This window comes from Opisthocomus hoazin, chromosome 9 (assembly GCF_030867145.1).
Source record: "Opisthocomus hoazin isolate bOpiHoa1 chromosome 9, bOpiHoa1.hap1, whole genome shotgun sequence".
Lineage (NCBI taxonomy): Eukaryota > Metazoa > Chordata > Aves > Opisthocomiformes > Opisthocomidae > Opisthocomus > Opisthocomus hoazin.
In genome coordinates, this window is record NC_134422.1 from 21,680,367 (window position 1) to 21,695,522 (window position 15,156).

Here is a 15,156-nt window from a genome sequence, read left to right on the forward strand (position 1 = left end):
ACAGTCAGTCTTCTTCAACATCCTTCTTTATTTTATGATTGGTTTAGGCACATAGATTGCTTAGGTGTTTTTATTTTTTTTTTCTTCTTACACAAATATTCTGCTCCTCATATTCCTCTTTGGCCTTTGTCTAAATATGCAGATGCAGACAACAGAAGAGTGAGTAGCCTGCAGGTTTTAGAAGGGATATTACCTTTTATTTCAGAGACAATTCACATACAGTCCAAATGTGAATTATAGTCCAAGCTCAATGAGAAACAATAAACGAAACTCTGTGGTACTGTCCTTTATTTAACATGCATGATACTTAAAACGCATGCCTGAGGAATTTGCATGTAGGCAATACAAAAATACATCTGCTAATACAGCGGGTAGTTTTTCATCTGCAGACTAAAAAGGTATTTCGTATTGCACATTTACATAGTGTCCTCTGTACAGCTGAAAATGTGCCAGAATGGTCCCTAAAAGATGTTTCTGCTAATCCTCCTGAGTCATCATTAATGCAGCTGAGTTGGTTTCTTCCTGAATGCATTTTTCTTCATTTCTTAAATCCAAGCTAAATTTCTCTGCTATTTTAAATAATCCATTCTCTTTGCTGTCCCTGTTTTCATCTTCACGTGTGGGGCAGATGTACTAGATTGTGTTACGTGGTTCTCCTCTGCATCGTATTTGATGTGTGGGTGTTGCAGTGCAGATGAATCATAGACCTAAAGCTATCTAATCTAATGATCCGACACGTGGATCCAGTCACATCTGTAGAAATTTCAGGTCGCTGTTGTTAGATAGGTAAGTTCTGCCCACAGTCTGCTAAGCTTACAATATTGCATCTACAATTGACTGGAATAGCTTTTAAAATATACTGGAGTTATTTAATCCTGCTGTCTGTGGTCAGGTGTCTCCATTGGCAACTTTATAAAGGTTTTTATATATAATTCAGTTTGTTTCAGTAAGTTTTTAGTTTTCATTATTTTTACCAAATTTTAAGACTCTTTCTGGTAATGCTTGCGTCTAGATTTGAGCACAAGATGAAGTAAAGCTGTAGCAGATCCGTAAATAGAAAAACTACCTATTTTTTGTTCCACTGTGTAATGCTTTCACCTATGGAACAGCCCCACGTTTTGCTGCCCTGCAGCATTATGGCATGTACGGCTCCCGTACTGTTCCTCTCAGCAGTGCCAAATTCCAGGGTGAAGTCTCTGAGTTATTGTTAGCTTTGACTGTGACAAGCACTTCTCAAGGTGAATCCCACCTAGCTGTTGTATTTCTCTAGGCTGTCTGCGTTCTGTTGTACCACCAGGCTCGTGCTACGTATTGTTAATCTGTATTCTTTTCTTTAAAAGGTGGATCGTATGTCTTTTCCATGCGGTTGCACTAAAGAAGGGTGTAGCAATACAGCAGGTAGAATTGAATTTAATCCTATCCGTGTACGGACTCACTTTTTGCACACAATAATGAAACTTGAATTGGAGAAAAATAGAGAGCAGCAAGTTCCGGCGCTAAATGGCTGCCACAGTGAGATCAGTGCGCACACTAGTGCTATGAGTCCGGGACCCCATCCGGTTGAATACTCAATTGCAGAAAATTTTGAGATTGAAACCGAACCTCCGGCTGCGGTTATGCATTCTCAGTCAGCTGAGGACTTGGACTGCCCAGGGGAAGAGGAGGAAGAGGAAGATGGGAGTAGCTTTTGTAGTGGAGTTACAGATTCTAGCACACAGAGTTTAGCCCCTAGTGAATCAGATGATGATGAAGAGGAAGAGGAAGATGAGGAGGAAGATGAGGAGGAAGAAAAAGGAGATGATTTTGTAGAAAGCATGGGCTCCCATGCTGATATGGTGCCTCTTCCTTCTGTCCTTTGCTACTCTGATGGAACTGCTGTGCATGAAAACCACTCTAAAAACGCCTCATACTATACTAACTCTTCAAATCTGTATTACCAAATAGAGAACCACGTTGCTGGCACTGCTAACCAGATCGGTGAGACTTACCCAGAAAGGGATGCTGTCAAGAACGGTAGTCTTTCTCTGGTGCCTTACAACATGACTTCAGAACAGTTTGTTGACTACACACGGCAATCAGAGGAAACCTTTAGCGGCCCTCATTACCCTTCTGCAAACCCCTCAGTGATTGTTTGCTGCTCATCTGCTGAAGGTGAGAGCAGTGCTCCGTGCAACAGTTTGTACGCTGAGCACAGGCCAAGTCACCCGCAAGTGGAATTTCACTCCTACTTGAAAGGTCCTTCTCCAGATGGCTTTGTTTCAGCTCTGAATGGCGACAGTTGCGTGCAAGAGCACCCTGCGGAGAATTCGCTAAACCTCCCAGAAAAGAGCAGACTGCATGAGGAGTGCATCAAATCACCAGTGGTAGAAACGGTACCTGTTTAATACTAAAATTATTCTAGGACTGACTTCCTGTAATAAAATGCACTCACGCTGGATTTCCTAGAATCTTACTTTTTTAAGAAGTAGACAACACTTGGACTGTAGTCAATGTTCCAGACACGTTTTGTTTTCTCAAGCTACACTGGCAGTGGTATTGCACAAAACAGTTCATGTAAAGGTTTAAATAAAAACACTCAAACTGTCTTTTGATAAAAATAAAACACATACGTGAAAAACACAGCCAACATATTTCAAAGTAGCCTACCTGTCGGAAGTATGCGAAACCTGCCAAGCTATCTGAATCAAAGCTTCGTGTTTTTGATTGTCGGGCCTGTGCAAGATTGTTAAAAATGATACTTTGAAATAATGATGTTTAGAGTCCTAATTTTCAACATATCTGAAAAGATGGTAAGTTTAATGTAAAAGTAGCTACTGTACAAAAAAGTTTCAGTTGTTCTGTATGTATTTTATTTATGGTAGTTTAGTACTCATGTTTTGATAAAATGAACAGCATGTTCATTTGAGCAGAAGATCCATAGCTAGGTACAAAGAGCATGTCCACTTTTCATCTGGAGTACCTTGTATTCTTCCCTTTTTTTGTTTTTTTAAATACCATTTCTGGTAAATTATCTGTTCTCTCTTTTACTGTTCTTGACAAACAGAAGAGTCATAAAGGGGGCATTTACATCTTTTAGAAAGGTGAAAGGTAGACAATCCTCCATTAAAATTAAAACCGGTGGCATTCCAGAACTAGTACCCCCTCCCCAAAGACAAATGATCTTGTATATCATGGCGAAGCAGTAGCTTAAGCTTGCACAGCACCTTTTAGCCCAACAAACATTCAGATACTTATGCACTTTAGTGCCATTTTGCAGTACTGTATTAACTGTGGGAACTGTGAACTATTTTGGAGAAATGCCATAGCTCCAGACTCTGAGGTATGTAAGATCTTAAAATCCCTTGTAACAAAACCTGTACCTTCTTCCCAAGCCAGTTTATGAAGATGTCAGTAGGTGATTTATAAAAGCAGAGTCTTGCTGATCAAAGTTTAAATGAAGCATGGAAAAATATGTGGAATTGTCTAGATTTCCTAAATATTTAGCAGTTTTTATGAAAAATGAGACTGGCTTTTGTGGTCTTCTGATGGTATTTCAAATTTACAGAGTCATTTGGTCTAATTAGGAACCAGTAGAATCAGTGACGATACAAAGCTTCAGAAATTTTATATCTGCTAAACTCTGCAAGCAAAATAGCACATGCATTGTATGGGTATCCATTACCTTGAACTCCATTTGTTTTTAAATGAAATGGGAATTAAAATACCTGCTGTATCTCAACCTTCAATTTATTAACCAGCCGTGCTTTCTTCTAGAAGAGGAGGTACAAGAACCTTCTTTTCTCTACACTGATAATTCTGCACTGCCTTATTTTGATTTCAAAATCTATTTTAACATTTTTGTTCTTCCAGTACTGAAATTTTATTTATGATTCATCAAGTGGGTTGAAATGTAGACCTGTCTTAATAAGGATCAGCATCTTAGTTTCTGTGTGTCAAATCTAGATGGTTAACAGTATGCATGTAAACACAGTGTAAATTTTAGCTCTGTAACAGTGACTCTTCTGGTTAGAAGCTCTTTAAAACATCATGTACAGTACTCCAGTAGCAAAACAGCCAGATTTAAAACATGCCTTTTTTTTAAAAAAAAAAAAAAAGCATAGTTGTTTTTATATGAAATCTGGGCAAAGTGATTTCTCATTTTTATGCTAAATTAGCAAAATATTTTTACTCCATGTAGCAGCTGGAAAGGTTTTTTATTTACTTGTTTCCACAAGAAGTCCTACGTGTTTTATATGAACTGCATTGGAAAGTCCTAGTTCTCTAGGGACCGGATTCCACACTTGCACCGTGTTCCATCTCCTGGGAAAGCGCAGTCGTGTTGGCTGGCTGAGCAGTTCCGTAGCCTCTGTTCCTCTCAGTTGCAGAACGCTCCAGCTTCGTTCTTTAAAGGCTGACTAGCCAGGTAAGCGTGTGTATTCTCCAATTCCAATTCCATACAGCAAATACCCATCTTTATTTTTAAAGAGAAGCATGTTAGTTTATAAAGTTGTGCATCTAAGAATAATATTAGTCGTTTCAGGATATTCTATGGGCAAGTGTAACAGGTCTCTGTGGCTATAGGCATCGTGCATTAACAGCAGGCTTAAATCTGGCACTCTCATTCAACACCAGCACCAAAAGCACAAATCCCTTCTGCTTGAGCTGGGACAGCAGCTGTGAATCAGTAGCAGCTTTTTAACCTCAGAGCGTGTTGGAGGATCATGCACACTTTACCAGGGTATTTCTCTCAGGAGGTTAAACATTGTATTTCATTATTCAGCTCCTCACTGAGCAATAAGAAAATTATTTTCTTGGCCCCTGCGCTTTCACATGAAAAATATTTTTAATAATATTAGCAAGCACAGTAAGTGATTAACTTTATAGAATACATCTCCGCTAGCTTTAAAATACTGAGGTGATGGTTATTTAATATTTCCATTGGCACAGGCTTCAGATACCGGCCTCCTTAATATTAGCGTCTGTATAAAGTTCTGAGTACTTAGATGTGTATGTTCCATGCCACTGGGTCATGGAAGTGAATACAGGACAATTCTCTGAAGCTTGCAGCACAGGATGACAAGCAGTAGCTTGCAATAGGTAGGCCAGAGAAGGCAGTGGGGATATAAAGAACTTGTGCTACACTGTTTTCCCTTCTTTAAGGTAGCTAACCCCTGGGAGTCACAAAGTAAAATCTGCAGAATAAAGACTTATGTTGAAAAAAATATTCTTAACTACCTGGTGATAACGTAGCTAGTAAAACCTTTCTTTTGATCCAGTCTGATGTTTTGTGATCAACATTTGATCTCAGGATACAAAGTAAACAAATCTTGTTTAGTTCTTGCAACAAGTTACAAAGTCAAGTCTGTTCATAATTCATGGAGGTTTCCTGGTAGCTGTACTCGTAATATCAACAAGCCGCCCAACAGAGGTAAGCTCATACTGAGGAAACCCCCCCCCCAGAAGCCTCTTTTTTTCGATACAGGCTAAACCTGTTCCCCAAGCAATTCCATACCAGCAAATTACAAAGCTGAGGCATTTTCTAGCACGTATAAGTTGACTAGAGTGAAAAATGTTACAGCCCTGACCGAAACAGATAGGCTAATTTAACTGTGGAATCTAGAGCAGGCTGTAAAAATTGGGTGAGAATCAAGATTCTGACCCCTTGATTAGACTTTAATCTTGGTTAGAAGAAAAAAAGTACCCTTCATAAAAGGATAAATAAACTTAGATCATGGGATGGAAGATGTTTTAATGTTATTTTCTTGGCTAGTATATAATAACATATGATGTGTCCCAGGTGGTTAATATTCATGCTGATAAGCAGTCCTTTCATTGTGGCTAAGCTTATTCCTGTGTGATACAAGTATTACATTACTAAATGTTAAACAGCAGTATTTGCGTCTGTATTGACACAGCATATCATTTGGGGAAATGTTTGCTTTACTGATGGTTGTATCGGTTTTATTTCCCAAGATACCTAGCTACTGATAACCACTCCTAAGAAGCCAGGTAATAAATTGGTAGGTAGTTTACAACTACACTACGTAGTTCAGAAAAATGAGTCATGGTAAAAGCATTTCCCTCTGTTAAATCAGAATTTTCACACAGGGGATCACTGGAACAGCACCTAAAATTGGATGACTTTTTGCCTATAGTGTGAACTTTGCCCCTCTTGGAGAAAATGCATTGTTAAAGTTTATATATAAACTTTAACTGACGTTAGACATGAAATTAGCACTTTTCTGGCAAAATTGCAGCAATTGCAATTGTTTCCGAAGAGCTATAGCTCATGCCCACTGGAACATCCTTTAAAGAATTAAAAGCTGGTCAGTAGAAGTTTCTAGTATTTCTTTCCTTTTTTTTTTTTCCCCTCCAAAATAATTCTTTGATGAGCCATATGCCATTTAGATCAGAAAGTTCTAGATTTTTAAAGTTTTGCTATTTTTCATTTACATAAGTCCCTGCTAGTGAATTGTAATTCAACATTTATTTATTTTAAGGCCATGGATTACACTGTCATAGTAACCATCACTTGCTGTAAGTGTGGTTCAGCCTGCTCGCTGATTTGTTAACAGAGTCAGTTAACAATGCGACCCTGCCTCTTCTCTAAGTTTTGCAGAAACTGCGTGTAGTATTCATGATGGTGTTACTCACTGGATTGCTAACTGATCCTGATCCAGCTTCCCATCTTAGCTGGGTGTTGTATTTCAGTACACGTGTGAACAAACTGATCATTTAGCCTTCCCCACCTCGTAATCGAGCAGATATCTTCACACAACACAGCCAGTTTGTTAAAGGTTGTGTACATACATTTGTATGCAAAACAGAACATGTATTATGTTTTTATATTTCAGACATTCCTGACTTTTTGATAGAAACATGATAGACTAGATAGAGAGTATTGGGCTCTGACAGACGAGACCTGGGTTCTCTTGGCTTTGCCTTTGTCCTGCTGTGTCACTTCCAGTCTCTGTGCTCTGGTTTGTAAGGTATTTGGACATACTGTGATAAAAAAAGAATTCTATAGAACAGACAGAATACTGTTTTTTTCCTCTTTTTTTGGCATCATAACTAAATTTTTGTACTGCAAACTAGGTCATTTTCCCAATAAAACCCAGTCCAACTCAGAAGTGAATAGAAATTTTATCACTAACATGATCACACACCAAAAGCAAGCTCTCCTTTCCATGGAAAGCAAAAGCAAAAGTGAGCAAAAGTTTAATGATAAATTTCACAGTGAAAATAAGAATAAAAGCTGAGGTGAATACACATTTACCTGATGAGGGCTGGAAATTTGAGCAACAAGGTTGTAGTTTGCCTGCAACACCATACTTGGCAGCAACAGGCAGGCTTATTCCCCTGCTTGTCTTCTGCCAGCTGAATTCTGTCAGTTGAAATTCCGTGTCTAGGCTGCTCCTGTAGTGAAGCAGGTGCCCTTACGCAGAGATAAAGCAAGAGAGACCCATGATACTGTTTTAAAAGGCATTTGCTGAATAAGAAACTCCCATGTTATAGCTCACAAGTTGTATAAACTCATGTTCATTGTGTCAGTTGTTTAATTTCCTGAAGCTGTCAGGAACAGGGACAGAAGAGGATGACATGGGAAATCGTTAAACATTTAGGGGTGTTCCGCTTTCCCACTGAGGCTGAAGAGTATCACCTACTTTATTATGGTTGAAGAACATTTGATGTAAAATACTTAGAAAAACTAGAATTAACTCAGAGAATATATTCTATAGAATTTATTTCTAAAATACTAAATCTGATGATTATTTTTTTAAAATGGTAGAAAGCTTACTGTTATTTTCAAAACATAGTATAGTTCATTAACATGTTCCTTGGTATTAGAAATCTCAACATTTGCCTTTCAATGTTTCCAAATTTTTAAAAATACTCCTTAATTTTGCTGTTCTCTGTAATTGCTGTCCATGTGCAAATTAATTGTCCATTTTCTCCAAGCACAAACATTGTGAAGTGATGAACAAGTGCGATGTAGTTGTAAAGATGGCTAAGTGAATGCGCGTTTGAATTCTTTGTAAGTGCTTCCTGTTCACTGTCTCTTCCTACTCCTAAATCAGAGGCAGCTTTTAATTTTGTTGCTAATGAGTGTGCCAGAGTATTGTTTGTACTTAAGGACTTCCCTGAGAACTTTCTGCTACCCTAACAGCTGATACCAAGGCTTTTTATAAGCATATCCAATTCACAAAACATCTGTTTTGCAGCCTTAGTCTTTTTTTTTTAATTTGTTCCTCCCTTCATCTTAGTGTCTGGGAAAGGTCTTTTGTACAGTAAGGCTTTTCATCAAAATGGAGCACGAGAGCTACTGTAGTGTCCTCTCTGCTATCTCTCCTTTATTTTGCTACAAGAGTTAATTTTATTTTTCACTTAACATTAGCATGTAGATAAATCGGAACTGTGGTGAAAAATAGTCCCCCGTTGGCTCTGAACGTGAGCGCCCTGAGGGAGCAACCCCTGCAGGGGACTGTGGGCTCTCCCTTTCCCTACCCACAAGCGAACAGGAAGGAAGCCTACCCCGGGGGCTGCAGAGGTGTGGACAGGGATCCTCGTTGTCTCCTGAGGCCTGTAGATCCAGGGGAGGAGCGTCCGTTCGTGATACAGCACAGCCCGGTACACAATGAAAATCCAGGATGAGGGAAAGCAGAAAACTGTCACTTAGGGGAATGAAAAGTTTCCTTCAAACTAGTTATTATTTTTTTCTTTTTTCTAATGCAAGTAACAAAGTAAAAACACCCTTTTAAAAAACAGAAGTGAATTAGATCTTAAAAATGAAAAGTTAAAATGTGTATTGCTCTACTGCTGTATGGTCTTTATGGTTAGGAGGATACCCGCTACACAGAAGGTCCCACCAAGTGAAGAACCGTATTCATGGTTCTCTGTATTGCTGTTTCTCAGTTGAGATGATAGTCCTTCATCCAAGGCCAAAGAGGGGGACCAAAAAAAAAAAAAGAAAGAAGGCAAACTTAATTTATTTACTCAATTATCTTAATTGGGATCTTAGCAACGACACTTTTGTTTTACTTAGGTATTCCATGAATGAATGTCAAATAGAACCAAGTCAAAGGAAGTTTGCCTCGTGTATGTTCTTCTCTAACTATGCACTTTTCCAACAAGCCATGAAGACTGAACTGGCTTTTCTTGATGGACAGGAAGAATGGTGGAAAATAAAAATGAACACCACCATTCTAACACAAGGCTCAAGACAATCCTTTGTCTTGAGGCATGGGTGAATACACCCTGAGTGAGTGAGTGGAGGACAGAAAAGACAATTTAGAGGAAAAGAAGGATTAAGGCAAGATGTAGATTGATAGGGACAATTTTTTCTTCTAAAGGGCAAAACATTATATATGAAAAAAGGAGGGGAAAAAAGCAAATTAACATATCCCCAGAGAAAGGATGGAAAAGTATACGTGTCCACTACAAGCTTGGCCATGTTAGATCGTAATATTAATGCCATTATTTAATATATTTTAAAACAAACAGGGAATGTCATTTTTCTATGCCAGTTGTATACAGGTGGACATTAAATAAAAGACTTATCCAAAAGCATGGGGTAAAAAAAAACCTGCAAAGCAAAACACCATCCTAGAAGCATTGCCACCATGTCTGTTCTTTGCCTATGTCAACTGCGAAGTCATGTTCAGTATCATTTTAGCCAGCTCTGCTCCCAGGCAGATGTTCTAATGTAAACTGTTTCACAGATAACAAGAGACAGTAAAAGCAAAGAAGAAATGGGTGTCCTTTTTATTAGCATTTTAGCTTGGGATTTTCAAATTAGACTTAGTACATTATGGCAGCTAATTCTTTTAGGTTTCCCCATCTTAAACTTTTTAAAGATGTTTTTAAGAATGAAGTTTTGGGTTGGATTATGGGTGAAGGTCAACCTTACTGGGGTACTGGGGGATCACTGTAAAGAAATGGCCGTCGTTAGTGAGTCTCTGATACACAGACTGAGCATGAGTTTTCAGCTCTGTGAAAAGACTGCATCATTGTGTGTGCTGGCAGCTGGTTCTCTGAAAACCAGAAGCAAGCATGCTGGTTTTTCAAACCATTTCATACAAATACCACCACTTCAGTTCTTGCATAACAATGCCCATGTAAACAATGCTTAACAACTGGGCCCTTCTTTCAAGTGACTGATTGTAGGCACTTCTGTGGAAATACGTCTGAGGTGTAGTTTGTGAAACGTTAAAAAAGTGTTTGATGTAAAATAAGCGCTAGACATTTAACAGTACAAAAATAGTAAAAATCTGTAGATGACAAATCCGTTCCTAAGAGCCTCAGCCTGTAATACTGTCTTAGTAAAGTTGATCTTTTAAGTTAAATTGCATTCTGGTGTAATAATCTTTTACAAATAAAATTATTAATACAAATGTACTGGTTAATACCTGTTAACACAGAACATGGCAATTCATTATTTTGATTTGTTTCCATCTGCAGCTAATAGACAGCAATTTTGTAAAAACTGCAAACAAAGTCAACACTTACTACATTTTTTATGTATGAAGTGTTTCAATTGTTTTAACAAAATATGTAACATTTACACTGTCTAGTCCAGCCCTGCCTTTTAGAAGGTTCATCTCTCTCTGTGTATATATATATTTCCCCATAAGAACATAAAATTGCTTTTGAAATTTTTGTTGGCAAGTGGTAAATAATAGGCCACGGCATGGATTCAAAAGCACTTACATTGATGGTCTTTCAGACGTGTAATCTATTCAAATGGGACTAATAAAATGTAGTGTAATTTCAGCTATTTGTTTAAAATTTGTACATTACTTTTAACTTTACTAATTATGTTAAGTACTTAACATTTTCCATTACAGATGATCTTGCATACTAAAATTGCGGAGATCTCAACAGTAAAGCAACTTATTTAATTGGACTGCTGCTTTTAAACTGTTTGAAGAAGCCAAGGGAAAGAAAGTTCATCTTAAAATGTGTACATGGAAATAATTTTAAGCTTCATGAACTACACATTTCCTTAATTTCCTTCCTTGTTTTTTTTAAACAAGTTGTAACATCAAAGATGCCAAAGGGTAATATAAGCTACAATAATATTCAACAGAACTTAACCTAGACCTTATGTTGTAATAATTTATTCAAATTAACTGTATTCTTCTGTATTTATATTTTCGGTATTTATTATGAATGATATGGAATTTGATGTATTTATTGTGGCTTATTACTGCAGTGTATATATTACAAAAATGAGCATTTTTAAGTCTTAACATTAGTTTTTTGTTATTTAGTGGCACTTGTATCGGCTGTATTTTTATTACATATTGTACAATATATATTGTCCATTTGTTTGCAATGAAGTAAACCAGGTTTCTACGTTACATTATGGCTGCCAGTGCATCTTATTTCTGCTATGCAGTCCCTAGACATTGAGCATTCCTCTCTCATCTAACAGAGCCAGAATTAGTACTGCGCCTCCTCCCCCAGACTTGCAGAGCCGCTAAAGATGCTCTGTGATATTTCAAGCATTTCTCCCATACCTCATAGTTTGATAGCATAAGGAGAAACAGTTTTGGTGTTTGTTTTTTTTTTTAATTTAATCAGCATATAAATATTTAAGAAATGAACATAAATGCTTTGGTAGGTATATCCGTTTGCCCTTTAATGATACTGCTGCCTACACTTTTCTTTGGCCAGTAGAATAAACTACCGTGATTAATCTGCACCTATCATGGTGAATTTAATAATTCTGGTTATAAGTTAACAAAAGAATCATTTTCAACAGCTGTTGGAAAAACAGTTTTGCAACAGCTCTCTCTGGTGGACAATTTGCAGTAATTTTATACAACAAATCATTTCAATGGCTACAATGGCATAGAAAGCATACTGTTAAATTTCAGGACAACTGCTTAATTATTTTGAGAACTGCTGTTCAATATTGCTTCATTATGAAAACAATTAACAATCACAGGTCTCTGCCATCTTTTTAATCTGCTATTTCTTGAAATTGAGCTGTATATTTGTAAAATGTAAGTTGTCCTTAAGTGTCCATTAATGAGAAATTACATATGGCTAAATAATTTGTGTTTATAAAAACTAATAAAGATCAAATGTTCTCTAGATTATAAAAAAAAAAGTTCGCATGGGATTTAAGGTAGCATTTGTTTTTCATTTGTTAGGAGTTACACAGACGGAATAGCTAAACATCAGCTTTTTGCATTGTCATGAACTATGGTTAACAGTGCTGCTTCAGGGCTTTCTAAGCCAAACTGACACAAAAAAAAAAAATCTGTAAAACACCTTTCAACACTAGTGTTCTAATCCAAGCCATCAGGATGCCAGTTCAGAATTAAGAAGACTTAACACTATGGTTCACTTGTAAGTTGATCTATTAATACTCATGTAATTTTATACTCACAGTAGTGTAAATCAGCAATTACTCCAGAGGGTGATGAAGCAAAATCCTCAGGTATGGTGATCTGGCGAGGTCCCACTGCAGTTAACGGTGTCATAACCAGTTAGAGCCACAAAGGACCAGTGGGACATCTTCTTGTTGGGTGGGAGCTGGACAGAGCCCCAGGCTATGAAGTCTCAGAACATTTAGGACCTGCTTTGTCCTGCTGGGAGTAAGGCTGAGCTGTTCTTGCCTGAAAGCAAGCCTTCTTCAGCACTTGTGATTACTTTCCTGGAGGTATATGAGAGCGTGGTGGTGGAGGTTAACACTGGTGCTAGATTTTCAGGTAACCTTCAGTAGTTAACATAGCCATCTAATTGATGTATGAATTTTTACATGCTGTGTATGTTATAGTGTTTCTTTTTTCCCCTCTGGGGGAGAGGAGAAGAACATAACAACATTGCTGAAAGTGTTTTAAATTAAAAAAAAGGCAGTTAAAAAAAGACAGAGACCCCCACGCAACAAACTCTCATTTTCAGCATGCCACTTGCATGAACATTAACAACACCCAGAAGAGCTGTAGATTATGTGGAGCACATGAAGATGGTTTAAGGTTTTTTTAGACATGTAATCAAGCATTAAAAAAAAAAAAAAATCTTCAATTTGATTTATTAGCTTAGAGGAGAGTAAAGGCTTATGATTTACATGTTTCAGTGTGTACTATGACCATGATGTCTGCAGGGCAAATGAAGATACTTCCTGAAGGAACAAAGCTAAATAATTTCAATAGCCATTTCAGCAGAAATTTCCTGCTAATGAGAGAGAAAGGACTTTTGGAAGGAGAGTGACATGATACAGATTGTAGCCCAAGGGAGAATTCGACTGATTTTGAGCTGGTTAAATTATGGTGATACAGCACCCTGGACTACTTACACTACAGATGCATTATTTCTCTATTATGTCATTACTAAAGAGTGTTTTGGATTATGCAACAAATATTTCTTGGTTTCTGATACTAAAATGGCATTTAGCTTGCATGAGCTCTTGTTTCTATGGCTTAGTTTTATATGCACACCACAAAATGCACTATGTAGGCAGACTACAGAAAGCATTTTTATTTCAAGATCTGTGTTTAACTGGTTTGAGTGCTACAAGCTGTAGATAATGGCAAACCAGCCTGTGCGGAAGAGATCTTCCACTTACACTGGAAATCACCATGCAAAAAGCATTTTGAGTTCTGTTTCTTCTAGCATACCCCTTCGGCTTTTGACTCCAGTCCCAAACAAGTACTTGAAGTGCACACTGGAGCCGCACATTACATTCTTGGCCACACCTCTGCCTCTTCCTTCCTTTCCACGTCAAAGGCACAGGCTGCCCCTCATCTCGCTTGGCCTTTGCATGGCTCCATTTTTCCTCAAACCCCATCTTTCTTGCTCCAAGTTGCTGCCAACAGTTAGGCTCTGCTCATGGCAGAGCTCAAGCAGAAGCCCAGCTTTTAGGCAGACCCAGCCAACCCATAAAAACCAATTTTTGTTCCACAGCCAGAAAAAACATTGCAAGTCTACACTTTAACCACAGGCCTTGAATAAGTCAATAGGTGGCCTTCAGCTCTTAGCTTCCAGTTATCTAGACAGGGAGGTAGTAGCCATGAGTCACCCTGAGCTCACTAGCTTGCTTTCCCTTACTCCTTTTTCCTCTCTTCTTACACATTCCACTCCCATTTAAAAATATACACAGGAGCTCTTGGATTAACATTCAGGCAAGTATATTCAGTGAATATTTCCCGGTCCTAGAGTAGCACCGTTTAACATTTTAGGTGAGTGCACTGTGTCATTGTGAACTACTGTCCCCTGTTAAATTACAAATTGATTATCTCACAGAAATCATTTAATATCAAAGCAAGGGTTAATACTAAAGCAAAGATTTTGATTTAGATGCAAGGTAATCTATGTGGATGAATATTATTTTACTGAGCAGCCTTTAGAAGCAATTATACCAAAAACAAGTGACAAAAACTTATATAATTGCCTTCCTCGGCAAGGGACCCAATAGCTGCTAGCTACTAGCTTGTCAACTGACCAGTCAGTCACAAGGCACATGATGATTTCTCTGATAGCATATCCATTGGCAACCACTTACCTTTTTCCTGACTGCACTGCATGTTTGAAGTATAGAAAGTTTAGCCAAGTGGAGAAGAAAGCATCTAGACTTCTGAGACCTATATAATCTAGGAGGCACTGAAGCACTCCAAAAGAATCACTAATTCAGTGAACTTCGGTGAAAATCATCATTAAGAAATCTCAGCAGCACTTTATGATTCTAACCTTGGAGCTCTTCCTTAAAGTGCCCACATACGTTTACTTTGTGAATGCCACTTCTGACAATATTCTTCCCAGCACAGATTCCAGACTCCTTGCTACTTCACTTTTCCAGCTTTTCCTCAAACTCTCACTGCCCTTCACTCGCACTGCTGTCCCACACTCCCTCTTAGAGAAACCTGTCCCCTACTTTCCTTCCTTTTCCTCCCACATCTCTTCTTTCTCACTAGCATTTCTCAGTCACTCTTCCAAGTCCGCTCAGTCCTTGACTTCACCACCCAGCCTTCTGCCTTTGTTATTACTTCCCAATGTTATGTTCCTGTCCTTCAGGCTCCACCAGTTTTTCCTTCCATCAGATGGGCAGAAGGCCCCCCTTTTTCTTGAGATTTGAATGTGCCAGAAAGTTATTTTCTCTTCCTTTTACAGGAGTTAACATCTCCTAGGTGCTACCTACCTTTCTTCTGCAGCTGTCCTCACCAGCCACTT

General features: G+C 38.1%; 1 protein-coding gene across 9 annotated transcripts in view; it reads left to right on the forward strand.

The window, feature by feature from the left end:
• CSRNP3 (cysteine and serine rich nuclear protein 3) overlaps positions 1-11,344 on the forward strand; it is a 110,533-nt gene extending 99,189 nt beyond the window's left edge. For 7 of the 9 annotated variants that reach the window (XM_075430569.1, XM_075430568.1, XM_075430567.1 and 4 more), the window contains one exon: positions 1,341-11,344. In XM_075430569.1, the coding sequence (XP_075286684.1) occupies positions 1,341-2,384 (1,044 nt within the window). In that variant the 3' untranslated portion in view covers positions 2,385-11,344. The remainder of the gene's footprint in view (positions 1-1,340) is intronic. The other 2 variants (XR_012765036.1, XR_012765035.1) reach the window with 2 other exon arrangements.
• The last annotated feature ends 3,812 nt before the right edge of the window (positions 11,345-15,156 follow it).